This window comes from Thalassophryne amazonica, chromosome 4 (assembly GCF_902500255.1).
Source record: "Thalassophryne amazonica chromosome 4, fThaAma1.1, whole genome shotgun sequence".
NCBI classification, from domain to species: Eukaryota; Metazoa; Chordata; class Actinopteri; order Batrachoidiformes; family Batrachoididae; genus Thalassophryne; species Thalassophryne amazonica.
The window spans coordinates 32,765,617-32,792,044 of NC_047106.1; the positions used below are offsets into that span (position 1 = coordinate 32,765,617).

Below are 26,428 nucleotides of genomic sequence, written 5' to 3' on the forward strand. Positions count from 1 at the left end.
CACTGTATAGTTGAACAATGCACAGAGACACGGTCTGCAGCAAGATCATGTTGTAGGTCTTCTGAGCAGGTCTGTGGGTTGACTATGACTGTTCTCACCATCCTTTGCTTCAGTTTATCTGAGATTTTTCTTGGCCTGCCACTTCGGGCCTTAACTAGTACTGTGCATTAGAGGTGGGCGGATCGATCCTAACATCGATAATATCGATACCAACGCTGGTATTGATATTGAACGATCCTCGTGTAAAAAGATACATACTCAAGCTTTTTTTCTCTCCCGCACGGACTGACTGCTGCGCACACAGATTCATCAAAGTCTGCTCTCTGTTTGTAAGAGCAGCGCTGTGCTGTGTCACACAACACGGAGCAGCGCACCCTCCCCCCTTTGGTCTTTTGTTGTTGCACCATCACGTGGCTCAGCAGCGCCAGCTGACAGCCATGCAGGTAGGCTCAGTCTGGCCCGCCCACTCAGCGCTCTCCTCGAGTCAACCCTCTACCTCAGGTGATTTTAAGTTGTGTTGAGTGATATTTTTTTAAACAAAAATGTTGATTGTGATAAAGTATTTTGTTGTCATGTACAATGTTTGGCAAAATTCTATCCTAGGTCTTTTGGATCCTTCGGATCTATGAAGCTTAAATATGAAAAGTATTGGTATTGATATGGGCGATACTGGGCCTGTATTTACTTGGTATCGGATCAATACCAAAATTCCCAGTATCGCCCACCTTTACTGTGCATGCGGCCTTCCATTTCCTCAATATGTTCCTCACAGTGGAAACTGACAGCTGAAATCTCTGACATAGCTTTTTGTATCCTTCCCCTAAACCAGGGGTGGCCAAGTTCGGTCCTCGAGATCTACCTTCCTGACACTCTTAGTTGTCTCCCTGCAACAACACACCTGTATCCATTGAAAGGCTCATTAAAAGCCAGCTAACAAATCTTTCATTGGATTCAGGTGTGTTGTTGCAGGGAGACAACTAAGAGTGTCAGGAAGGTAGATCTCGAGGACCGAACTTGGCCACTCCTGCCCTAAACTATGATATTGAACAATCATTGTTTTCAGGTCATTTGAGAGTTGTTTAGAGGCTCCCATGTTGCCACTCATTAGAAGAGATGCAAACAGGGGAAACATTTGCAAATGGCCACCTTAAATACACTTTCTCATGACTGGATTCACCTGTGTAAGGAGGTCGAGGGTCCGTGAGCTTACCAAACCAATTTTGTGTTCCAATAATTAGTGCTAAATGTATTCAAATCAATAAAATGACAAGGGTGCCCAAATTTATGCACGTTTGTTTAAATAATTATTGCACGCTTTGTGTAAATACTAGAAACTTCATTTCACTTCTCAAATATCAGTGTGTTCATCTGTTATATGATACAGTTGTGCTCAAAAGTTTACATACCCTGGCAGAATTTTTGCTTTTTTGGCCATTTGTGAGAGAATATGAATAACATAAAAACTTTTTTTTCACTCATGGTTAGTGGTTGGGTGAAGCCATTTATTGTCAAACAACTGTATTTCCTCTTTTTAAATCAAAATGACAAGAGAACTACCCAAATGACCCTGATCCACAGTTTACACACCCCTGTTCTTAATACTGTGTATTGCCCCTTTAACATCAACGACAGCTTGGAGTCTTGTTTTGGACGAGGCTCTCGGATGGTAAAGCTGCCACTGAATATGTCTTGGACTTTATTTCCATTAATTACAAAGAAATACAAACAGTATAGCACTTTATGGTAAATCTGCATGGATTAGACAGTTCTCAAAAACTGAGTGACTGTGCAAGAAGGAGAAGAGTGAGGAAAGCCACCAAGATACCCAGACAACCCAGGATAAGTTATGTGGCTGTGATTGGAGAAATTGTGCACAGTGCAAGCTTAAGGTTTTACAAAATTTTACCAATTTTTACAAGCAGAAAAAACAGAAACGCACACATGCACAAACTGAACAGCAACAAAAACAGAGTCTGCTATAGAGATACTAAAAGGCACACAGTCATTGGTGCAACAGACAGGGCATCCTGAAGTCAGTCCGGCACTCTGGGGTGCAGGGCCAACATCCATTGAAGGTCTCATCAGTGCCACTTCAGTAAAAGCTGTGTCCGTGGAATGGTGTATTCTAAGTGCAGACTGCAGTGGCTCACAGAGGTTATTCTCAGTTTGGTGGTCCATGAGTTGCAGTCGCTGCCTCCAGATCACAAGCAGGCAGGGCGTCCTAAAGTTAGTCTGGCACCCTGGGATGCAGGGGCAATATCCATTGAAGCACCGTCATTGACATACGTTTGGTAGAAATCAGCAACAGGACCTGGGAGGAGTAGGTCAATAAACAGACAGGCAGACATGTCCTTGGTCCCAATGACTGCCATTTGACAAATGTAACCTTGCTGAGCAATTTCAGAACTCACCTCCGTATATGTGCCAGCTGGTGCAAATTGATAACAACTGTAATTTTGATCTTTGACTCCATTGATTGACCTTTTGTAAATATGACATCACCTGGGTGATTCCAGGGCCCATTTTGTGTGCCATGTTTGGTCAACATCAGAGTGAAAAATCAAACTTTCGACCTTTAACCCCAGTGACCTTGATCTTTTCTAAATCAACCTCTTAGGGCCCTGTCCCACTGGCGTTGAGGATTTGCGTATGGATTGCGCACAAAATTGGCTCATATTCGCTTAACATCCGCAATATGCGTGAAACATGCTTGTATGAGTCGGCTGACACCCGCACACGTCCGCAATTATCTGCAGAGGCACGTTTCTCCGTTACCAGGATTTTTGAGCTGCACAAAATTTTGGCTGCGGATGACATCCGCCTTACATACTCCATACATGTTTACATGTTTGGCTAACAAGCTGTAGAAAGCATTTTGAGACGTCTAAAAAGGTTATTATTTGACTGCACCTGTTACACTATTTATTCCTATGTTTATAACAGGTTTAACTTCTTGTTATAATCATTCAGACGAGCTGCGCTCTGATGTGAGCCGCTGACGTCACCACTCGCCCGGTTCACTGCTTCTTTCCTTCAACTTGTCCAAGTTCAGCAAATGCTCCAGAGGCTGTATTGTTGGTGTAAATAGTGATGCTGATGGCCGAGTGTGCTTCATTTATGACCACAATGTAGATGCCGTGCACGCACAACACGTGCGCGATGCATCATAATACACCTGTAATACTGCCGTGATAATCTCAATGTGTCTGATCCATTTCCTCACTACATGCGTTATACAACCATGATTGTTCATCATATATTCGCTATATATTATTAATATATGCGTAATTCATACTGGGACATTTGCCATTTTTGGCCATTTTTATTGCGGACAACAACGAACACCCGTAATTTGTATACTGAATTCATGCGCAATTAATCCTCTCCCCAGTGGGACCGGGCCCTTAAAGGCAATTCTATGACTGAGGGTCATTCATCTGACAAGTTTGGTAGAAATCATACAAAGGACCTGGGAGGAACAACTAACCAACCAAATTTATTAAGTACTTTAAAACAACCACAGTGGACCAAAGCACTGTACAAAAAAAACAAAACAAAACTATAAAAGACATAATTCACATAAAATTGTAAACAAAATAAAACAAAAATTAAAAGCCATAAAACATGAATAAAAATAACAACCATACAATAAAAAGAGAGGAAGAAACAGACAAACTAAAATTTTGACCTTTAACCTCAATGACCAAGACCTTTTGCCAAAACAAACCCTTTAAAAGGCAATTCTAGTGTCTTCTTTCATCCACATTAGGTGGAAATCCAAAGGATCTGGAGCAAACACACAAATACATCTCAAATTATAGTATGATGATTACATCACAGGGGCGTTTTGTATCATTTATCTTTGAAATTCAGATTTTACATTGTAATCCTTAGAAATTAAGGCAAATTCATCATAAAATGCTGTTATCAAAGAATTTGAATAAACAGCATGATTTAGAGATGCAAAGCCTGAGTTTTTCTTTAGAAAAGACGATTTTGTGTAGCATGCTTCATTACTCCAATGGTAAATGTAATACAACATACTTTACTTTTTTTTTTAGGTACATTTGAACAAAAGTACAAAGAGGTTTACAGTTATTGTATAGAGTTTCCTTTGTTATTATTAATACTAATACAGTCAGAATTGGACTATCATGCGTCTGTATTTGAGTCAGACCCTCTGCGGTCTGTCAGAGGCTGTGGGGGTTTAATGAAGACGTTTTCATAGTTCGGTTCTGCACCGTCATCAGTGATGTCCTGAGTGAGATTTGAACTATCCGCTGCGGGTCCTATAGTCAGGTAGTTGGCCTCCATTTGTCCCGTACAGAAAGCACTGCCCTGGCCATTGGCTTCTTCTGCTTTCAGGTCTAATCCAGAGTCTGCTGGAACCACTGCTGGGATGTTCTTCAAAATGGATGAGAGTGGCCTTGTTGGCGTTCCAGTCTCAGATGGTGGTGCGTCTTTAGCATCCACTGTGTCAGAGGAGTTGAAGGAAGCATGCTTCTTCCTGATGGGCTTGCACACACGAACCTCTCCAGAATGTCTTCCCTGCTCCCACATACTTGCCCGAGCTCCAAGCTTCCTCCTGGGTGGTTTCATCATCCCTTCAGTGCTTTTATTCTTGGGTCTGTCAGACTCCTGCTCCCTTTGTCTCTGAAGGCTGCCAAGTCGCCGCAGCATAGCCTGAACAGGGCTTTCAGAAAAGGACTCTACCTTCGACACAGGTCGACCTGCCTTCCCCACGGTCACGTAGACTGTGGTGACCTTATCTGAGATCCCAACCTGAGCATCACAGGCTGGTCCAGGCACTGGTGTTCCTTTATGAGCAGCAGTGTTGGATGTGGTACATCTTTGTCCTGATCTCACAGGTACCTGTGAAGTGGCATGCCCATTTTCCAAATCTGCTGCCTCGCAATTTGATTCCTGGTTGTCCATTTCCTCTCCATCCACCCCATCCTCCCTCTTCTCACCTTCAGGTGCACCTTCCTCCCCAGTTTTAGCTGTTCCTGCCTGACTTTGGAGAGCTGAGAGCATCAGTGCCCCCCAGGTAGACTTAGGTTTGGTACGAAGGTGTCCAGGGAGGGTGCTGGAGTCCTGAGCTGAGCCACGCCTCTCCTTAGGGCTGAAACGGGTGCCCTGGGCAAAGGAAACTGATGGTCGCTTGGACTTGGCAATGCTGGAGGTACGTGGGATGTTGAAGGGTGAAGCGATGTCTTCGTTGCTGAAGCCTGAAGGGTCTAAGAACATGTTACATTTTGAGGCCATCTCCTGGAACTCACCACCAGCCACTGCTGGAATGTCTGTCAGAGAAATGAAAACAAGCTCAAGAATGCAGAAGAGTAGATAAAGAGCAATATTTAGTTGAAATGCAATTGATAAAGACTCGGGTATCCATATTCTTACCTTCTCTTGGAGGAACACAATAGAGCGCCTCTCCCTCTTCCTCGTCACTGTCGAAGGACGACCCCTCAGTCACCCATCCATATGATGGTGGCTCAATGAAGCTGTGGTTGAAGGTTACCTCTGGATCATGGTGAGATACTGCAGGCATAACAGTTAAATACAAGTTAATTTTCAGAAATGCTAATATTCATATCAGGCTTTGAAGTATATTACCTCTCTTAGGCCATAGTTATTGGATTAATTGGTTTACGGATCTGCCGACTGCTCTAAAAATCACAGACTCAGTGAAAAAAAAATTATCATTGGGCACTTTTCCCCCCCCTGTCAACTGCTTGGGGTGCTGCCCAAAAATTTCAAGATTCACATGGTTTTATTTGATTTTCTGTGTTCAGCGCCAAACAAGATGGCAGAACATGTCAAATTTTGTGTGTGCATCGTTCACAAAAGAGATGTGGTCGAAAACGGTTCTTTCACAGAGTGGGAGCCCATGAAATTGTTGGTGACATTGTCAACCGAACATGTGGCGAAGGAGGCAACAAAATATGTTCCACATCAGCAAGCCCGGAACCATCGCGAGGGAGCAAAACGATCACCCTGGAACTGGACGGAAACATGACCATGTTGCAGTTGGCAGAATTCGGGTTGAAGTGCCTGTTTGTAAGAACCAGTGTATTCCTGAAGATAAACAGAAAGCTATCAAGACACAGCACAATGTCTCTGATCTACTGATGAGCGCCAGTCAGAAATACGACCAACGACCTGATGAAATGTGGGCGGTGAATGTGATTTTGTTAAATCAGTCAGGATGTTGTGCGTGATCCGGTGTTGTAGACCAAACGGTCCCCCCTAAAAATCGGTCCGCCCTGCCTTCACTGCGCATGCATCATTTCGGAACTCAGCAGCGTCATTTCTGAGCATCACCAGCGTTTTACCGATTTTCACCTCGTTTCTGCTTCAAATTGCGCTCCAGTCATCATCTATCTCGACAGGTATCTGCAGCTTTTGTACAACAATCATTTCTACATAAATTCAGCATTATTTCATCATAAAAGACAGTGGACCGATCAGAGCACCACAGCAGCTGCTGCACCTACGTCATTTCAGAGCGTCAGTAATGACTCACCCCGCTTTCTGCTTAAAATGGCCTCATTTCTGCTTAAAACTGACTCTAGAATGATTTAAGAGGTTTTACCTTGTCATTTGATGATTAATAATCCCATTCATCCATTTGATCACTTTAGATGTAGAGACTCCATCTCAGACGTGCTGCTGTGGTCCCAACTGACGCATGCGCAACAAAGGCAGGGTGGACCAGTTTTTAGGGGGGGGCTGTTGGGTCTGCAACACCGGCTGTGCATGCACACTGGACGTGTTCTGTTCGGCTACGGACGAATCACACAAACTGGATTTATTGTATTGCTCTTTATTTATTTTTCTGAGGAACGCTGTGGAAGCAAGTCTAATGCTGGCAGGCTGGCAACAACCCCCGTGCACGCAATGACAGCGGGCTTCACCTGTGTGGACAATATGAACGAGACAATCCGGATTTATTATTTATTTTCACTGGCTGCAAAGAAGTCTATGGAAGTTGAGAGACGCAGCTCCTGGACACCATCAGACGTGTAAGTTTTCCACGGATATGCAGATTTCTGCTTTTTGAATTCCCCCCCCCCCCCAAAAAAAATCAGATTGCTCTGCGGCTCCACCACAAATGACTGCCTTTGTGGTATTCATCAGCCAGCTCGGACTGTGTCAACAGCGCATTGTTCTGTCCTGTAACGTGTCCAAAAGCCGCATCAACACATTAACGTTTAAATCAGTCCTGGATATTTCTCCACAGTGTGAACCGTGGATTGATTACAAAGATTATACGAGGTCTGTCAATAAAGTAACAGTCCTTTTTATTTTTTTTTTAAACTATATGGATTTGATTCATATGTTTTTACGTCAGACAAGCTTGAACCCTCGTGCGCATGCGTGAGTTTTTCCACGCCTGTCGGTGACGTCATTCGCCTGTGAGCACACCTTGTGGAAGGAGTGGTCCCGCCCCCTCGTCGGATTTTCATTCTCAGCAAACAGCTGAGCTACTGCCGCTTTTTGTTCCATGAAATTTTTTTCAGGAGCTCTGCCAGACAACCAGCTGGAAACCATTTCGAAGATTCGGTTGTTTTTCGGTGAAAATTTTACGGGCTTCACAGAGATTAAGGACTGTTACTACAGCTTTAAGGACAGCGCACAATGGCGCATGGCGCGCCGCGTTCTGAGCTGCGACGACGAGGCAGAAAACGCCAGATCATTTCTAAGCTGATGGCTCTGTGGATACAAGACCGTCATGTGCACTTTCTCTGGTTATCACAAGAGCTGGACATCAGCCATTTTCCGGCAGATTTGACTTTTAACAAGAGATTTTGTCATGGAAAGCTGCGCGGAGGCTTCGTGCGTAACGACTGATTCACTGTTTGAGCGAGACAAAGGAACACCTCCGTTTCGGCGTGTCATGGGACAAGTTAGGACATGCCCAGCTCTCCACAATTTCTCTGATACTTACTGGACTGGTAAGCATTGAAAGCCGAGATAGGCATGGAAAAATAAAAAAATAAAAAGGACCGTTACTTTATTGACAGACCTCATACAAGTGTCAGTTTGTGTCATAGTGACTTGATTTTAAAGTCAGCAAAAATAAAAAATCTAAAGAAATCTGAGTGTGTTGATATGGTCAATGATCAGGACCTGAATGAATGATGAATGCATTTATCCAGAAAGGGTTTTGAAATTATTTTTATCACCTTTTCACCAGACCATGTGGACATCGTCATCCTCTCTCTCTCACTTTTTAAGAGTTAAAGTTATAAATTCAGATGAGTTTTGCACTCTCTGTTGTATTTTTTATGGTTTTGACAAAGGCATTTTTTTTTTAAATTCACTGTTACTGTTCATGTTCAGTTCCTTGTAAAAATGCATGTGTTTTGCCCCAATCGATGGCTGTGAACTGATGGAAAACTGTTACAGTGTGGCAGGATTGAATCCAAAAGTCAGACACTGTGCAGACAAGTGTAAGGAAAAAAAGTCAATAATTTATTTACCAGCTGCAGAGTCCAAAGGTAACAAGCAGACCAAACAGACAGGAGCACAGGATGAGAGTTCAGCAGCAAGACCAGAGCACGCAAGCATGAACAATGCAGATAAACTAAACAGACAGGAAGGCTAAGGACCAGTAAAACCCAGCAACTCAAGACCGCACAGTGACAAACCTAAATAGTGACAGAGACGAGTAGACAAGTTACAGGTGGCGTGATTGGGGTGTGAAACAGGTGCAAGGAAGAACCGGTGACAGGGACACACCCACAAACACACACAGGAACTGACAAAGACAGAGTGACTACAAACCACAAAGAGCACTGGGGGTGAGTAGAACCTAAAACATACCATAATAACAACCAAACTAAAAGCAGAACCACAAAATAATAAAAAAGAAGAAGAAGAAAAGGCAAAAAACTAACGTTGAACTCAAGAATGCAAAAGAGTGCAAAACAGGAAAACAACATGACTAACAGATATGGACACAGAACTGAACACAATAAGGACACCAACCATGATGACAACTAACATACATAAGACATAGACAGGGGACAGACCACATGAGAAAACATGAAACAGTTAAATTCAGAGTGTTGATTTAGGTGTCCTATTGGCTCACTAATAGCGTAGTTCAATTTAAACTTTGAAAAGTATTATTATTATTATTATTATTTTAGCAACCAACCCTTCAAACCATTTTTTTTTGACTGACCCTGGCCCTCAAGTCGCAGAAAAATCCATAAACCAAAAAAAAAAAAAAAAAAAAAAAAAAAATCAAATACTTATGTGGCCTTACAGTCTCATTTCTCAGAAGCAGAAACTTCTAATAATTTATACTCATAGGCCAGTGATTCCCAAAGTGTGAGCTGCAGCATCCTGGTTAGCCTTGAAGGTGTTTCAGGTGGGTCATGTGAGGTCATTAAAAATTAGATTTTCAATTTTGAAAACATTAAAAAAACAAGTAACAAATATTGCGGATTTGCAAGGCAAATAGTGTTTATTCCACATGGGAATTTACACAAGCTTTGACCATCCATATAGACATGTTTTTTGGAATTTGTGATTTACCGTGCATACCTGTAGTTACTGAGGTCAGACTTACCAGTGACGCGAGGCAGCCCCGAGGACCAATCAGAGACACAAGGGAGGGCAGCACCAATGTTAGCGAGGACACTGTAGACATGATATTTCATCCTTGCTAACACGTCTCCTTCACCAACTGTCACCCTAGACAAGAGACAATATAAAGATGATAAACCATACGGCTCACACAGTAACATTATTGTAAATAATGTTTGACTTGTCTTGGACTTCACAATTTAAAATATTTGTAAAAATTTTGGTTGCATGGTTTAGGGCAGGGGTATTCAACTCATTCCAGAAGGGGCCCAGGGGGTGCAGGTTTTCTTTGCAACCACCCACTCCACCAGGTGATTTCACTGATTAACTGATTCTATCTGCTCAAAGTGATGTTAAACAGTGGAATCACCTGGTGGAGTGTGTGGTTGCAAAGAAAACCTGCACCATCTGGGCCCTTTCTGGAATGAGTTGAATATCCATGGTTTAGGGAAGTGTTGCCACAAACAATGCTTGCAAGTTTATGTATAAAGGCCTTGAGACCCATTTGGCCAGTCATTATCCCCAGATACCATAATGATGGGCAGATGGGTGTCTATGATTCAACCCGGCTGGGGCACCAGTCCATCACAGGTTACTTCTCCAGCCAAGAGTGTTATTCATTTCCAGCCGGGTCGACTGGGACAAAGCAGATGAAGTGACATGTCCAAGGACTAGTAGCCAGAAGCACACAACTGCAACTGGATCCCAATCTATAGGTAACTGCTCTGTGTAATGTAAATGATATTTTAATGGTCAAACTTCAAAATGACCAATACGGTCTTTAAGGTTGGTGGTGTAACCAAGCCAAACTTGTTTGGTCCAGACTAGTTTAGTACAGGATATCTAATAATTTGTGGGAAAGCAACTGGGCCTTCTTGTATAGTCTTCAAGTGGTGAAACATCTTGAAGATAACACAAGAAGTCCACTTACCTTCATGTGAACTTGTATGTATCTCCCACTGAGTGTTTCTTTCTCTTTTTGCTCTGTATGCACCACTCTGCATTTAATCATTAGTGATTGATCTCTGCTCCCCTCCACAGCATGTCTTTTTCCTGATTCTCTCCCCTCAGCCCCAACCAGTCCCAGCAGAAGACTGCCCCTCCCTGAGCCTGGTTGTGCTGGAGGTTTCTTCCTGTTAAAAGGGAGTTTTTCCTTCCCACTGTCGCCAAGTGCTTGCTCACAGGTGGTCGTTTTGACCGTTGGGGTTTTTCTGTAATTATTGTATGGCTTTTGCCTTACAATATAAAGTGCCTTGGGGCAACTGTTTGTTGTGATTTGGCGCTATATAAATAAAATTGATTTGATTTGATTTGATTTGATGTATCTCCTATTTGGATGACTAAAAACTTTGAGGTGGAAAATTGTTAATCAACCCTGTGTATTTTATTTAGCCTTGCAAGGGGGAGATACAGGTCAGAACACTGATCAAAACAATGTTCTGAGTGTACATGGAAGCAGGCAGTATCACATCTGTTTTCATATCCATGCTCCTCACAGGGAAAAACCACACGGTCACATAACAGTCTCTGAGTTATCAGTGACAGCCACCTTAAATGGGTTTCAGCTGTATTAAGGCAGAACTAAGTATTCTGTCTGCAGCAGATGAGTGGGGTGTCAGTCAGAGTGACCAGAGTTCACACCCGGACATAGCAATTTGTAAATTCCACAACAACTTACAACCCCAAATCAGAAAAAGTTGGGACAGTACAGAACAAAAAAAAAATAATAATAATAATAAATAAATAAATAAATAATTAGGGACACTAAAGCATTTACCACTTTGTAAGATTGTCATTGCTTCTTACATTTATAAGATGATTTGGCATTGAAGATACACCTGACGTGTTTCAGGTGTTATTTTGTGCCATTTTTCCAGCAAACACATCTTAAAGTATGCTACAGTACGAGGTCTTCATTGATGCAATTTTCATTTCAAAATTCTCCACACATTGGGGGCATGTCAGGACTGCAAGCACGCAGGTCCAGTAACTGTATCCTCTGCTTCTTCAGGCTTGCCTTTGTAATGTGTGCAGAATGTGGTTTTGCAATGGATAGTTGAAAAAAAAAAATGCATGGACGCTCCCAGAAAAGATGTCATCTTGAAGGCAGCATATGTTGATCTAAAATCTTCATGTACTTTTCTACATTAATGCTGTCATCACAGAAGTGTAAATTACCTTTGCCAAGGGTACTGATACACCCCCCTACCATGACAGACTCTGGTTTTTGAACTTGTTGCTGATAACAGCCTTTTCATCCTTGGTCTCGCACAGTTCTTCCAAAACAAGACGTAGAACACTTATTTGTCTGACCAGAATACATGTTTCCATGGTGTGATGGTTCAACCCAGATGCCTTCAAGCCCAGGGAAGTCAATGCGCTTCTGAATAAGGTTAACATGAGGCTTGTTTTTGCACAGTAAAGATTTAAATCCCATGAATATAACTCCACAGTGTAGTGCTTGACAAAGGGTTTCCAAAGTAATCCCTTGCCCATGTAGTTATATCAGCTATTGATGATTGATAGCTCCTTATGCAGTGCTGTCTGAGGGATTGATCACCATAGGTGGTCAGCTTAGGCTTGTGCCCTTGCCCTTTTACACACTGAATTTCCTCCAGATTCCTTCAATTATTTAAGGACATTATGCACTGTAGACGGAGAAATATGCAAATCCCTTCTAAGCTTTCTTTGAGGAACATTGTTTTAAAACCATATGAGAAATTAAATATCTTGGGTTCATATAGTCTGCAATGAAATAGAAGTCAAAGTAAATGTCAGAATCACTGCGATAATGGAAAAGATGGTGTTTGCATTTTTCGTACGATCCCCCCCTTTTCTCATTTGAGTTTGCACGTTCATTGAATCCATGATATACCAGTGCTGCAGATAAATAAGGTACAGACCTATCTTTGCTATCAGTGGGGCTTCCACCACAGCACAAACAGCAGCATAACACCGCAAGGAGCACCAGGAGCAAAGGAACCAGCACCCCCGCTAACAGAGCACCACGGCCACCTGATGCAAATGGAAAACAGAAACGAGCCCTTCAGGTTTAGATGCATTCATAAATCCATGCTCTAACACATGAACATGCATGCATGGATAGACGTACTGCTGAGACAGGTGCCAGTGACTGGGTGGCAGCTGATACCCTCGCCACAGTCGCAGGCAGAGGAACAGTTGAGGCCATACTGCAGCGCAGGACAGCTGCTGTTACAACTGAGAAAACAAAATGACACATAATTATGTACAGCAATAAAAAAGAAGCCTGTATAATTACATCATTTAAAAATACACATACACAGTTGACAAAAAATCTGTAAAGGTCTTTAACGGTCAAGGCCTTACTCAGCCTGACTAGAGGTCCTCAACACAACACTGTGAAGAAAAAGAATTAAAATCCCCAATGCGTCAACCAACACTCATCCCTTGCTCCTGCCGGGAATCAGAACCCTCGATGGTGCTGATCCAATTAAGGGTGACAGAAGGACTGAAGCTGAGTGGCAGAGTGCACCCTGGACAGGCTGCCAGTCCATCACAGGGCCATATATAAACAGATAAGCACATTAACACTCTCATTCACACCTACAGTCAGTTTAGAGTCATCAATTCACCTAACTTGCGTGTCTGTGGAAGGCAGGAATGGAAGCATGACAGTGCATCCAGAAAGTATTCACGGCATTTCACTTTTTCCACATTTTGTTGCAGCCTTATTTCAAAATGGAGCAAATTAATCTTTTCCCTCAAAATTCAACTCACAACACCCCATAATGACAACATGAAAAAAATGGTTTTTTTTTCTGCCAATTTATTAAAAATAAAATACTAAGAAATCACGCATAAATAAGTATTCACACTCTTTGCTCAATACTTTGTTGATGCAACTTTGGTAGGAATTACAGCCTCAAATCTTCTTGAATATGATGCCATAAGGTTGGCACACCTATCTTTGGACAGTTTTGCCCATTCCTCTTTGCAGCACCTCTCAAGCTCCATCAGGATGGATGAGGAGTGTTGGTGCACAGCCATTTTCAGATTCAGGTCTGGGCTCTGGCTGGGCCACTCAAGGACATTCACAGAGTTGTCCTGAAGCCACACCTGTGATATCTTGGCTGCATGCTTAGGGTCATTATCCTGCTGAAAATTGAACTGTTGCCCCAGTCTGAGGTCAAGAGCACTCTGGAGCAGGTTTTCATCCAGGATGTCTCTGTGCATTGCTGCATTCATCTTTCCCTCAATCCTGACTAGTCTCCCAGTTCCTCCTGCTGAAAAACATCCCCACAGCATGATGCTGCCACCACCATGCTTCACTGTAGGGATGGTGTCTGGTTTCCTCCAAACATGACGCCTGGCATTCACAACAAACAGTTCAATCTTTGTCTCATTGGACCAGGAGTCTTTTGGCAAACTCCAGGTGGGCTGCCATGTGCCTTTTACTAAGGAGTGGCTTCTGTCTGGCCATTCTACCATACAGGTATGATTGGTGGATTGCTGCAGAGATGGTTGTCCTTCTGAAGGTTCTCCTCTCTTCAGAGGAATGCTGGAGCTCTGACAGAGTGACCATTGGGTTCTTGGTCACCTCCCTGACTAAGGCCCTTCTCCCCCATTGTTCAGTTTAGAGGGGCGGCCAGCTCTAGGAAGAGTCCTGGTGGATTTGAAACTCTTCCATATACTGCAGACTTTTTAACCTCTTAAAATAGGTCAAGGTTAGCCATCTTTGAACTTGTCCAAGGTCTGTGTCCCAAGAATGTTCCCTGTGAATTTGAAGACTCTGGCAGTAATAGGACTGGACTTATGCTGAGCACAGACAGACAAACAGATGGATGCAAAACCATTGCAATATCCGAGGGCCATATTTTGTGGCCTTGAGAAAAAAAAGGTGTTTTTCTTGACCTTTGGCCAAACTACTCTAGCATCTAATCTCCTCCAGATAACTATCCAAGTAATATTCCTACCAAGATTGAAGGAAATCCATCCAACTGTTTTTGAGTTATTTTGTCCACAGCCACACATGCGCCAGTAAAAACAATACACTGCTTCACAGATTCACCAATACACAGGGTAATTATTAATTCTCCTTAAATCAACTAATCAATTAGTTAACCATTATTGCGCATGTAAATCAATTTGCCCTATTGACGTTTCAAATCCCGCAAAACTTCGGAGAGGTCGCCGCGCTGCGAGATCTCAGTAACATTGAGAACTGCATTGAGACGCTCTGATCGGGCTGCACTTTAACCACTGCACACGGACAACACCATTAGCATCACAACATAAAACTATTTTTATATTGTGCTTAAAACTCTCGTGAATATATTCTCTGGGTTTATAGACGTTGTTATTGCGTTTGTTTTATGTAAACATGCGAGAATCACAGTCTGTCTCTCCGTTATTTTCAAAGGGAATCACTGTGAGCCGCAATCACTTCCTGATCATGTCGTTCTGGGGGAAAGTGAAGTTTGCTCTTTAACGTCTTATTATTGTTCTTTACAACACTGTTTGTCCTCTTTGTTCCAGACTAATATATATGTCTGAAATTCGGTTTGCGTTTATTAAATTCCACGAAGATTAAACGTAGCAGACACAGATTATTCGTTATAATTGTTTTAGCAGGTTTTCAGGGTATCATGCATGTAGTCTCTTATTAACGTGACAAAATGCATAAAAAAAATGACATTTTTGTAGTATAATATTCATTTACAATTGTCATCATGTGGATTCTCTGTTGTTTGACTGCAGCGACTCTCTGGCGCGCAAGGAATTATGGGATACGTCAACAGGGCAAATATATGAGACTTGCCTAAAAATGCACTATTTAATAATGCTGTGAGCACCTCACAGTCTGAATCCACACTTAAAGCGACTTAGCATCAGCGGTCACTGTCAGGATTTTAACTCTAAATACAGAAAACTGAAGGGACCAAAACACAGAGTAGCGTGTTTGGCTTCTGTATAATAATAACAACGTTTAGTTTGTTTTCTCTGTCAGGCCGCTCACCTCTCTCCCTGAAAACCAGCCTGACAGACACATCTTCCTGTCACATGATGGCAGTTACCATGGTAACAAGGGCTACACCGGAAGCTGCAGTCATCACCATACATCCTGTCAGAGCAGACCTCCTCACACCTGGCAAGAAAAAAAAAAAAAAAAAAACCTGTTTAAAACAGTTTTAACCCTTGTGAATGTTATGCCACACATCGAAGAATATATGTAGATGGAACAAATGTTGCACTTTTAACATTCAGTTTCATACACAACATGAATTATACACAGTTTTTAAACCTAGAAACTGTTTTTGTTTACAGTTGTAAAGATGACAGCAAAATATCTTCATGTACACTAAATATTTTTAAAATACAGTTAGATTTAAACTTTTAAAGTTGCATAAACTCAATCTGTGCAGCCAGTTGCCTTATTAAGCTGCCATAGGAACAGGTATTAAATATGGATGGACAATACCACAATATCTTATGAACATATACTGATTCTAAAAAGGAGTACCCAAGAACTTGACCAGTGTTAAAGTACTGAAGAGATGTTGACCAAATTGTTGTTAGGTTTTCCCATGGTTTTTTTTTTTTTAAAGTGTATATTAGCTTATTTAAATGATATATAATATGGTCCCAATAATGTCCTGGTGTGCTAGAAGTCATCGGTGTTTGGCCAAATCAAGGCACTTTGGTCAAAGTGGATATATTAAACTTATAGAGTCTGACAGAGGTCAGTGTGGGTTCTGCTGACAAAAGCAACAGCAGTGCCGCGGTGCACATTTTAAAAGTGTATTTACGCTGTGCTTTGCTTTGCTCTGTTTCTGATGGATGCTGCATGTGATAAGTGCCTTAGCAGCTAATTAGGTAACACTTTCAACATGAATACATTAATTTTTTTTTCTTCATCTTGTCTGTGTTTTCCTCCTGCTTACAGGCACTGCACAGGCCTGTAGCCAGAAGGCAGAAGGGAAAGATGTTAAAGGCCCCCGCTTTTGGGTAAAGGTGCTCTGTGGAAATGTACTATCAAGGAAAATACAAGTATCAGATCTGGACAACTTCGACTGAGATCGGGGGTGGGGCGGGATTTGATCGGGACATCTCTAGTTAAAACATATACGAGAACTCGTAGAACTCCTACCACTCCTGTAACCTTTACTACAGCTGAAGTACAGCTTGGTCCAGTATACTAGAATGTGCTATATTAATCAAGCTATTGAACCCACCTGGGCCCAGTCCACCCAGGGTCACACCTCCGACAGTTCCCAGTTTCTGCATCACAGGGCTCATTGTTCCTGCAGTGTGGGCATATCTTGCCACACCTTTCTCCGTAATAGCCAGCCGGGCAAGGGCGGTCGCATCGTGTATTGTTCCAACCAGGCTTACAGGCGGCACACACACCATCGGTGGCAGAACAGCGATGGCCGTCTTTGCAGTGTCCACAGCTGAAGATAAGATATCAAGACAAAGTTCATAAAGTGTGATAATATTAAACTACAAGTTACACACAGTTCAACCTACCTCATGTTACACCCTCTGCCATACTTTCCAGCTTCACAGGACCGGTTACAGTAGACATCATGGTAGCCTGGCTGACAAAGGCATTGTCCATCAGCCGGGTCACAGCTGCTGTGTGCCAGGTCACAGTTACAGGGCTGGTTACAGCTTAGCCCCCACCATCCTTCCAGGCACTCACATGCTCCAGTCCTCTGATGGCATGGTGACAGGTAGCACTTGCAAGGGGAAAAACACTTTTGCCCCCAGTACCCCTGGCAACACTGGCACCGGCCTGTTAGCTGGTCACATGCACTGCTCACTGAGCCCCCACTGGCACAGTGGCATGGTTTGGAGCAGGTTGGCGTCCACCAGCCTTCATCACAGCTGCAGTTTCCGTGCAGAGGGTGACAACGTCCGTGGCGAGTGCACTTGCAAGGGAACTGGCACAGCGGACCCCAGCGGTTTGCGTTGCAGGTGCATTGGCCGGTGACAGGGTGACATCGGCCGTGTGGGTAGCACTTACACACCTCACGACAATCTGGTGCCCAAAACTCAGGAGGGCAGGCTAAATAAAGAGGTATTACAATAAATATTTTGTAAAAATTCAATAGAAAATTCATCTTTTTCACAACAACTTTCAGAATCTGGTTAGGGGGAAAATATGTGCTGTGTTGGATCTTTTAATACCGTCTCTGCTCATTCTATCCCTTACATAAAGAATATGCAAGGGATGGAAGAGAGGTGTAACAGTTTGTCAAATTTCTTGCTTTATCATTCTTTTGTAGCAGGATATTTCATCCATCATGAGGTAACTCTTGATGAAGATTCTCAGTCTTCCAGGTAGCAGGTGTCGAGACGATTATAGTACAGGTTCACTGGGCGGGTTGGTACCTTGGCGTACAATGGGAATGTGAATGCTGCTGCCCACCAGAGTGTGGGTAGCACCTTTAGGAAATGCTATTAACCCCTTAGCCACCCACATTATGGTCACCATAAAAGGGTAGATGGAACATTTTAGACTTGAACCTCAACTCAACTAGGAAAAGCCCACTCCAAAAAAAAATCTGCAGCTATAGGTCAAATACACTCAACAAAAATATAAACGCAACACTTTTGGTTTTGCTCCCATTTTGTATGAGATGAACTCAAAGATCTAAACCTTTTTCCACATACACAATATCACCATTTCCCTCAAATATTGTTCACAAACCAGTCTAAATCTGTGATAGTGAGCACTTCTCCTTTGCTGCGATAATCCATCCCACCTCACAGGTGTGCCATATCAAGATGCTGATTAGACACCATGATTAGTGCACAGGTGTGCCTTAGACTGCCCACAATAAAAGGCCACTCTGAAAGGTGCAGTTTTATCACACAGCACAATGCCACAGATGTCACAAGATTTGAGGGAGCGTGCAATTGGCATGCTGACAGCAGGAATGTCAACCAGAGCTGTTGCTCGTGTATTGAATGTTCATTTCTCTATCATAAGCCATCTCCAAAGGCGTTTCAGAGAATTTGGCAGTACATCCAACCAGCCTCACAACCACAGACCACGTGTAACCACACCAGCCCAGGACCTCCACATCCAGCATGTTCACCTCCAAGATCGTCTGAGACAGCCACTCAGACAGCTGCTGAAACAATCGGTTTGCATAACCAAAGAATTTCTTGCACAAACTGTCAGAAACCGTCTCAGGGAAGCTCATCTGCATGCTCGTCGTCCTCATCGGGGTCTCGACCTGACTCCAGTTCGTCGTCGTAACCGACTTGAGTGGGCAAATGCTCACATTCGCTGGCGTTTGGCACGTTGGAGATGTGTTCTCTTCACGGATGAATCCCGGTTCACACTGTTCAGGGCAGATGGCAGACAGCGTGTGTGGCGTCGTGTGGGTGAGTGGTTTTCTGATGTCAATGTTGTGGATCGAGTGGCCCATGGTGGCGGTGGGGTTATGGTATGGGCAGGCGTCTGTTATGGATGAAGAACACAGGTGCATTTTATTGATGGCATTTTGAATGCACAGAGATACCGTGACGAGATCCTGAGGCCCATTGTTGTGCCATCCAAGAACATCACCTCATGTTGCAGCAGGATAATGCACGGCCCCATGTTGCAAGGATCTGTACACAATTCGTGGAAGCTGAAAATGTCCCAGTTCTTGCATGGCGGGCATACTCACCGGACATGTCACCCATTGAGCATGTTTGGGATGCTCTGGACCGGCGTATACGACAGCGTGTACCAGTTCCTGCCAATATCCAGCAACTTTGCACAGCCATTGAAGAGGAGTGGACCAACATTCCACAGGCCACAATTGACAACCTGATCAACTCTATGCGAAGGAGATGTGTTGCACTGCATGAGGCAAATGGTGGTCACACCAGATACTGACTGGTATCCCCCCCCAATAAAACAAAACTGCACCTTTCAGAGTGGCCTTTTATTGTGGACAGTCTAAGGCACACCTGTGCACTAATCATGGTGTCTAATCAGCATCTTGATATGGCACACCTGAGGTGGGATGGATTATCTCAGCAAAGGAGAAGTGCTCACTATCACAGATTTAGACTAGTTTGTGAACAATATTTGAGGGAAATGGTGATATTGTGTATGTGGAAAAAGTTTTAGATCTTTGAGTTCATCTCATACAAAATGGGAGCAAAACCAAAAGTGTTGCGTTTATATTTTTGTTGAGTGTAGTACCACTGGTTTGTAGTATAAAATTGATTCTGGACTGGATCGTTCAGTTCAGTGACGCACACTGCCTTGATGTAACAGTGCAGTGTTACATGTATGGTCTTATCATGGTGACAATCTGAAAACAGTCATCAGCGGTCACATCTGGACAGTATTTCAGGGAGTTTTTAAAGCAGAAATCTGTAGTAATGAAATTATCTTTCCATCACATCAAACTGACCATTGTTGGGACTGACCATCTTCCTCGTCGGCTTCCCATGGCAGAATGCTCAGCTTTTAGCTATTAGGCTAATTAGCAAACTCAACTAATTTTACCTTTGTATAGTTGTTTGTCACGTCTTTCATTCAAATACCCATGAATGTCTTTCCATGTGTGTCTCTGCCATAAATGCATATATCATAACAAGCCTCATTATTAACAAACCAGACTTTTGTGCTATCAGCTAATGATGATTACCCCCCCGACCCCCGATTCTGGACTGCACACCTACATGGACTCTCGTCAATTGTTGTTGTTCTTCTGTTCTGTATTGTAAACCTTTTTGGTAGAATGGCCTAAGCAGTGGGTCACCCCTTTGAGTCTGGTCTGCTTGAGGTTTCTCCCCCTCAAACTGCCACCTTATCGTGGTGGGGGAGTCTGCGTTCCCGGATGATCCTAGGAGCTATGTTGTCGGGGGCTTCGTGCCTCTGGTAGGGTCTCCCATGGCAAACAGGTCCTAGGTGACGGGCCAGACTAAGGGCAGTTCAAAAGCTCCCATGACTGACACGAAATCAAAGACCGAGACATCACCTGGTATGTCAGAGCCGGGGCCTCACCCTGGAGCCAGGTCTGGGGTTGGGGCTCGCGCACGAGTGCCTGGTGGTCGGGCCTTAGCCTATGGGGCCCGGCCGGGCTCAGCCCGAAAGAGCAATATGGGCTCGCCCTCCTGTGGGTTCACCACCTGCAGAGGGGGCCATGGGGGTCAGGTGCAGAGAGGACTGGCTGGCAGTCGAGGGCGGGTGGCCCGGCGGCCCGGTCCGCACTCACAGCCTCTGGTCGTAGGGGGGGAAGGAGCCTGAGCTTGTGCGGGAAGTTGAGAGGTAGCGAATAGAGATAGTCGGGCTCACCTCCACGCAAAGCTTGAGCTCTGGTACCCAACTTCTGGAGAGGGGCTGGATGCTCCACTTTTCTGACATTTCTCACGCGGAGAGGCGGCAAGCTGGGGTAGCATTCCTTATTGTTCCCAAGCTCAGTCGCCATGTGTTGGGGGGTCACCCCAGTGAACGAGAGGGTCGTGTCCCTACGCCTTCGGGTTGGGGACAGGTCTCACACTGCTGTCTCGGCCTATGGGCCAAGCAGCAGTGCAGAGTACCCAACCTTCTTGGAGTCTCTGGGAGGGGTACTAGATAGTGCTCTGACTGGGGACTCCATTGTTCTCCTGGGGGACTTCAACGCCCACGTGGGCGGCGACAGTGAGACCTGGAGGGGCGTGATTGGGAAGCACGGCCTCTTCGATCTGAACCCGAGTGGTGTTCAGTTGTTGGACTTCTGTGCTAGCCACAGTTTGTCCATCATGAACACCATGTTCAAGCACAGGGGTGTCCATAAGTGCACGTGGCACCAGGACACCCTGAGCTGGAGGTCGATGATCGACTTTGCAGTCATATCATCTGACCTTCGGCCACATGTCTCGGACACTCAGGTAAAGAGAGGGGCTGAGCTGTTGACCGATCACCACCTGGTGGTGAGTTGGATCCGCTGGGACGGGAGGAAGTTGATCAGACCTAGCAGGCCCAAACGTATCGTGAGGGTCTGCTGGGAACGACTGGCGGAACCCTCTGTCAGCGAGGTCTTCAACTCCCACCTCCGGGAGAGCTTCTCCCAGATCCCGGGGGAGGTTAGAGACATGGAGTCCGAGTGGACCATGTTCTCCACCTCCATTGTCGATGTGTCCGCCTGCAGCTGTGGTCGCAAGGTCTCTGGTGCCTGTTGCGGCGGCAATCCCCGAACCCGGTGGTGGATGCCGGAGGTAAGGGATGCCGTCAAGCTGAAGAAGGAGTCCTACTTGTCTTTGTTGGTAGGTGGGACCCCGGAGGCAGCTGACAGGTACCGGCAGGCCAAGCATGCTGCACCCTGTGCGGTCACAGAGGCAAAAACTCGGGTCTGGGATGAGTTCGGAGAGGCCATGGAGGAGGATTATCGGTCGGCCTCGAAGAAATTCTGGCAAACCGTCCGACGCCTCAGGAGGTGGAAGCAGCTCTCCGCCAACACTGTCAATAGTGCGGGTGGGGAGCTGTTGACCCTGACTGGGGATGTTGTTGGGCGGTGGAAGGAATACTTCGAGGATCTCCTCAATCCCATCGTCACGTCTTCCGAAGAGGAAGCAGAGACTGGGGACTCAGAGGCGGACTCATCCATCACCCAGGCCGAAGTCACCGAGGTGGTCAGAAAGCTCCTTGGTGGCAAGGCTCATGGGGTGGACGAAATCCATCCTGAGTGCCTTAAGTCTCTGGATGTTGTGGGACTGTCTTGGTTGACACGTCTCTGCAACATTGCGTGGTGGTCAGGGACAGTACCCCTGGATTGGCAGACCGGGGTGGTGGTCCCTCTGTTTAAGAAGGGGGACCGGAGGGTGTGTTCCAACTACAGGGGGATCACACTCCTCAGCCTCCCTAGTAAGGTTTATTCCAGGGTGCTGGAGAGGAGAATTCGACCGATAGTCGAACCTCGGATTCAGGAGGAGCAGTGTGGTTTTCGTCGTGGTTGCGGCACACTGGACCAGCTCTACACCCTCCATTGGGTGCTCGAGGGTATAGGAGTTTGCCCAACCAGTCCACATGTGCTTTGTGGATCTGGAGAAGGCGTTTGACCGTGTCCCTCGAGGCACCCCGTGGGGGGTGCTCCGGGAGTACGGGGTCCGGGGTCCTTTGCTAAGGGCTATCCGGTGCCTGTACAACCGCAGCAGGAGCTTGGTTCGCATTGCCAGTAGTAAGTCAAACCTGTTTCCAGTGCACGTTGGCCTCCGCCAGGGCTGCCCTTTGTCACCGGTTCTGTTCATTATTTTTATGGACAGAATTTCTAGGCGCAGCCAGGGTGTAGAGAGGGTCTGGTTTGGGAACCACAGGATCTCATCTCTGCTGTTTGCGGATGATGTGGTCCTGTTGGCTTCGTCAAACCAGGACCTTCAGCGTGCACCGGGGCGGTTTGCAGCTGAGTGTGAAGCGTCCGGGATAAAGATCAGCACCTCCAAATCCGAGGCCATGGTTCTCGACCGGAAAAAGGTACCTTGCCCTCTTCAGGTTGGTGGGGTGTCCTTGCCTCAGGTGGAGGAGTTTAAGTATCTCAGGGTCTTGTTCACGAGTGAGGGACGGATGGAGCGTGAGATTGATAGACGGATTGGTGCAGCGTCTGCAGTGATGCGGTCACTGTATCGGACCATCATGGTGAAGAGAGAGCTGAGTAGGGGGGCAAAGCTCTCGATTTACCGATTGATCTACGTTCCGACCTTCACCTATGGTCATGAGATTTGGCTCATGACCGAAAGAACAAGTGAGTACAAGCGGCCAAGATGAGTTTCCTGCGCAGGGTGGCTTGGCGCTCCCTTAGAGATAGGGTGAGGAGCTCTGTCACTCGGGAGGAGCTCGGAGTCGGGCCGCTGCTCCTCCACGTCGAAAGGAGTCAGCTGAGGTGGCTCGGGCATCTTTTTCAGATGCCCCCTGGACGCCTCACTGGAGAGGTGTTCCAGGCATGTCCCATCGGGAGGAGGCCCCGGGGAAGACCCAGATCACGCTGGAGGGACTACGTCTCTCAGCTGGCTTGGGAATGCCTCGGGGTTCCCCCGGAGGAGCTGGGGGAGGTGTGTGTGGATCGGGAGGTCTGGGCAGCTTTGCTTGAGCTGCTGCCCCCGCGACCCGACCTAGGATAAGCAGAAGAAATGGATGGATGGAGCTTTCCCTTACCACTGTCACCTGTGTGCTTGCTCTAGGAGTTGGTAAGGTGAGACCTTACTTGTGTGAAGCACCTTGAGGCAGCTTTGTTGTGATTTGGAGCTAGATAAACTATGCTGAACTAAATTAAATTGAATTGAATGCTGAAACTGTGCACAACTGCAACACAACATGCACAACTGTGTTGTGCATGTTGCACAACGCACTGTAACCCTAACCCTGATATGCTCTACTGTAGGTCTTCCCTGCTGCTACACCTAGCATATGTAGCATAGCAATTTCTCGAACAGCAGTCTGTCATGGCGTCTTGTCATCATGTTGTAACCCATGTGGGTCAAAATCCTGAGTCATTTCCAGAAGAGTTTTGATCATATTTCCAATTTAAGATTGTGAATTGTTTATTTGAATACTAAGGAACAACATTATAGTGGCACAAAAAGACGTCCACTTCAAGATTTAAATGGAAAGAAATCAGAAGGAATTACACCTTTAAAAGTCAGGGTTCTAGTTGACTATGATTCTTCACGACAAGCTATAATGTGCTTTAAATTGCATGTCAATTACTTTCATATTTTTTGAAATATTATATTGTACACTTCAACAAGTACACAATTCCACCAAGACACACAGCATAGTGAATTGTTTACAACATATTCAAACTTACAGGTTTTACAGTGAGCACCGTAGTAGCCCGGTGGGCAGCGACACACTCCGGGATACACACACAGTTCGTCCTTCAGGCAGGCATCCTCACCCTCACACACAGCTACACACAATAATACACACGACAAATAGCACAGCAGTAAATAAGAAGGCAGAAAAAACACCATGTCAGCATGGAGGCTGTAAAAACACAAAGGAAGGGGAGACTCACGTATGGTGCACTCTCTTCCCGCCTGACGCCATCCAGTGCAACACACCAGTTTGGATGGTTCACTAAGGGGCAATATTGAGGAACAATCAGATGAAGCATTAATAGTAGGGAAAGGCGGTTTCTTTTTGGACAGTATTATGTTACGTTATTACTGCTTTTGCACAATATGACCCCTTTAATAAATATATGGATTATTTTAATTTTCAAATCTGCTCTTCCAAGTTAACTGGTTGAAAAACAAACATCACGAATCAAAGTTTGTTTTTTGTTTTTTTTACAGTTTCACATTTAACAAATCCATATCTATAATTAATGCTCATTAACACTTAACGGGCCTTCAGCACAACAGTCCGCTAGTTCACACAACAGAATCACAGTTTCCATTATTGTTAACTCATATCTTCATATGAAAATGACTTCATAGCCAGTAACAACTATCTGAAAGTATTTAACAAGTGTTTTGACTCGTGTGTGTGTGGAGTGAAACAGGACAGGAAACAACCCAAACCTGTAATCATGACAGCCTCAGCAGTGCAGGGCTGATCCAAGCTGCAAATGCTCCAAAATTATTCGTTTTCACATTAAGGGATATATGGCGTTTCTTTTTGGAATCATTTTTCCTTGGTGTTTCTGGCCTGGCATTGGTTCTTGTTGGCCTGATTACTCACAGTGATGACAATGAAACCAGTGTTCCGCCCACCGCTAAGGTGTAGCTACACTTATAGAAAACCAAAACTTCATACACATATTTAGGAGCTGTCCATCACCATGATGGACAAGGAGGCACTTGTTCAAAAAATGTTGCCTTTAAAGAGCTTCTTCAAAGATACAAGGGGTTGACTGCAGAAAAAAACTCTGATTTGCTTATTTTCGCTGTCCTGCAAACTATCAACCTTCAGGAACCATTACATGAGAGTAAGAAGGAAACGAGTGCCGGCCTGTACCTGATATTCTGGCAGACGTTCTTCCCATCAGGATCCAGAGTATTTGACAAGGACATCGAGCAGCAGAGCAGAGCGCCGAGGGCTCTGAGGAGACGTTTCATCTCCACGCAAATCCCAAAAGTCAAACCCCAGGCCACGTTTTGTCAGTACCAGATTCCTCTCTGCTTATTTCAGATTTGTCTCCTTCCACAGGGAGACATGTGTCCACCCTTCCCTGCTTCCACCCCTCTCTGCTGTCAGTCGTCTTACGACTCTGGTGCCGTCAGAGAGGTCAAAGCCCCATGTTTCCTTTTCCCTTTTCCTGAGGAAGTCAGAGCTGCTTCCTTCTATTCAGCCAGACAGAGATTTTTAAAGACAGTCACAACCTGTGCACATGAGTGAACTTTGTGCACATTCTCATACAAACACAGAGGCCTCCTTAACAGTCACCTTTTCCCAGAACACAGTGTCACCGGGGTTCTGGAAGATGACGAACAAAGACTTGGATCCCTAAGGGGTGAGGTCAAAGACCATTTTGAGCTCCTCTAAGAAAGTTGTTTTTGTGTAACAGTAGAAATAAATATTAGAAAATTCCACAGTTTCATGAAAAATTCACACTTGGTTAGTCAAAAATAATGCACACTGTTACAAAAGGAGTAATAAAACAACCACCGTACCTTCGTCAGCATTCACCGCTGTGTAAGATACAGGCTGACAAAGTAGCAAATTTTGAGTTTCGTATTTTTATATGATGACAGGAATACTCTCTGTGTCACAGTGATGTATACAAGAGGAAGGCTGACTTACTAAGACTTCTGACTGTCATGTAGAGACAAGCATTGCTGTAGTGTCCAAGGACATACAGTGCATCCGGAAAACTGACCAAAGATAGGTGCACCAAGCTTGTGGCATCATATTCAA

General features: G+C 44.8%; 1 protein-coding gene across 1 annotated transcript; it reads right to left on the reverse strand.

Moving 5' to 3' along the window:
- Positions 1–3,470: 3,470 nt before the first annotated feature.
- scarf1 (scavenger receptor class F, member 1) lies at positions 3,471–26,428 on the reverse strand. Its single transcript, XM_034169359.1, has 11 exons — positions 25,529–26,428; positions 24,585–24,646; positions 24,375–24,476; positions 17,110–17,650; positions 16,815–17,033; positions 15,599–15,727; positions 12,713–12,819; positions 12,504–12,615; positions 9,584–9,708; positions 5,404–5,541; positions 3,471–5,300 (listed from the first exon to the last, which is right to left on the reverse strand). The coding sequence occupies exons 1-11, from the start codon at positions 25,627–25,629 to the stop codon at positions 4,153–4,155; spliced, it is 2,784 nt and encodes a 927-aa protein (XP_034025250.1). The 5' UTR covers positions 25,630–26,428; the 3' UTR covers positions 3,471–4,152.

What these genes read in the sequence shown, in the direction of transcription:
- scarf1 (XM_034169359.1), bottom strand. Translation starts at nt 25,629, where the DNA reads ATGAAACGTCTCCTCAGAGCCCTCGGCGCTCTGCTCTGCTGCTCGATG. An exon ending in GGGAAGAGAGTGCACCATAC is followed by an intron (nt 24,477 to 24,584) that starts GTGAGTCTCCCC and finishes TATTGTGTGTAG; the next exon opens with CTGTGTGTGAGGGTGAGGAT. An exon ending in CGGTGCTCACTGTAAAACCT is followed by an intron (nt 17,651 to 24,374) that starts GTAAGTTTGAAT and finishes CTCTTTATTTAG; the next exon opens with CCTGCCCTCCTGAGTTTTGG.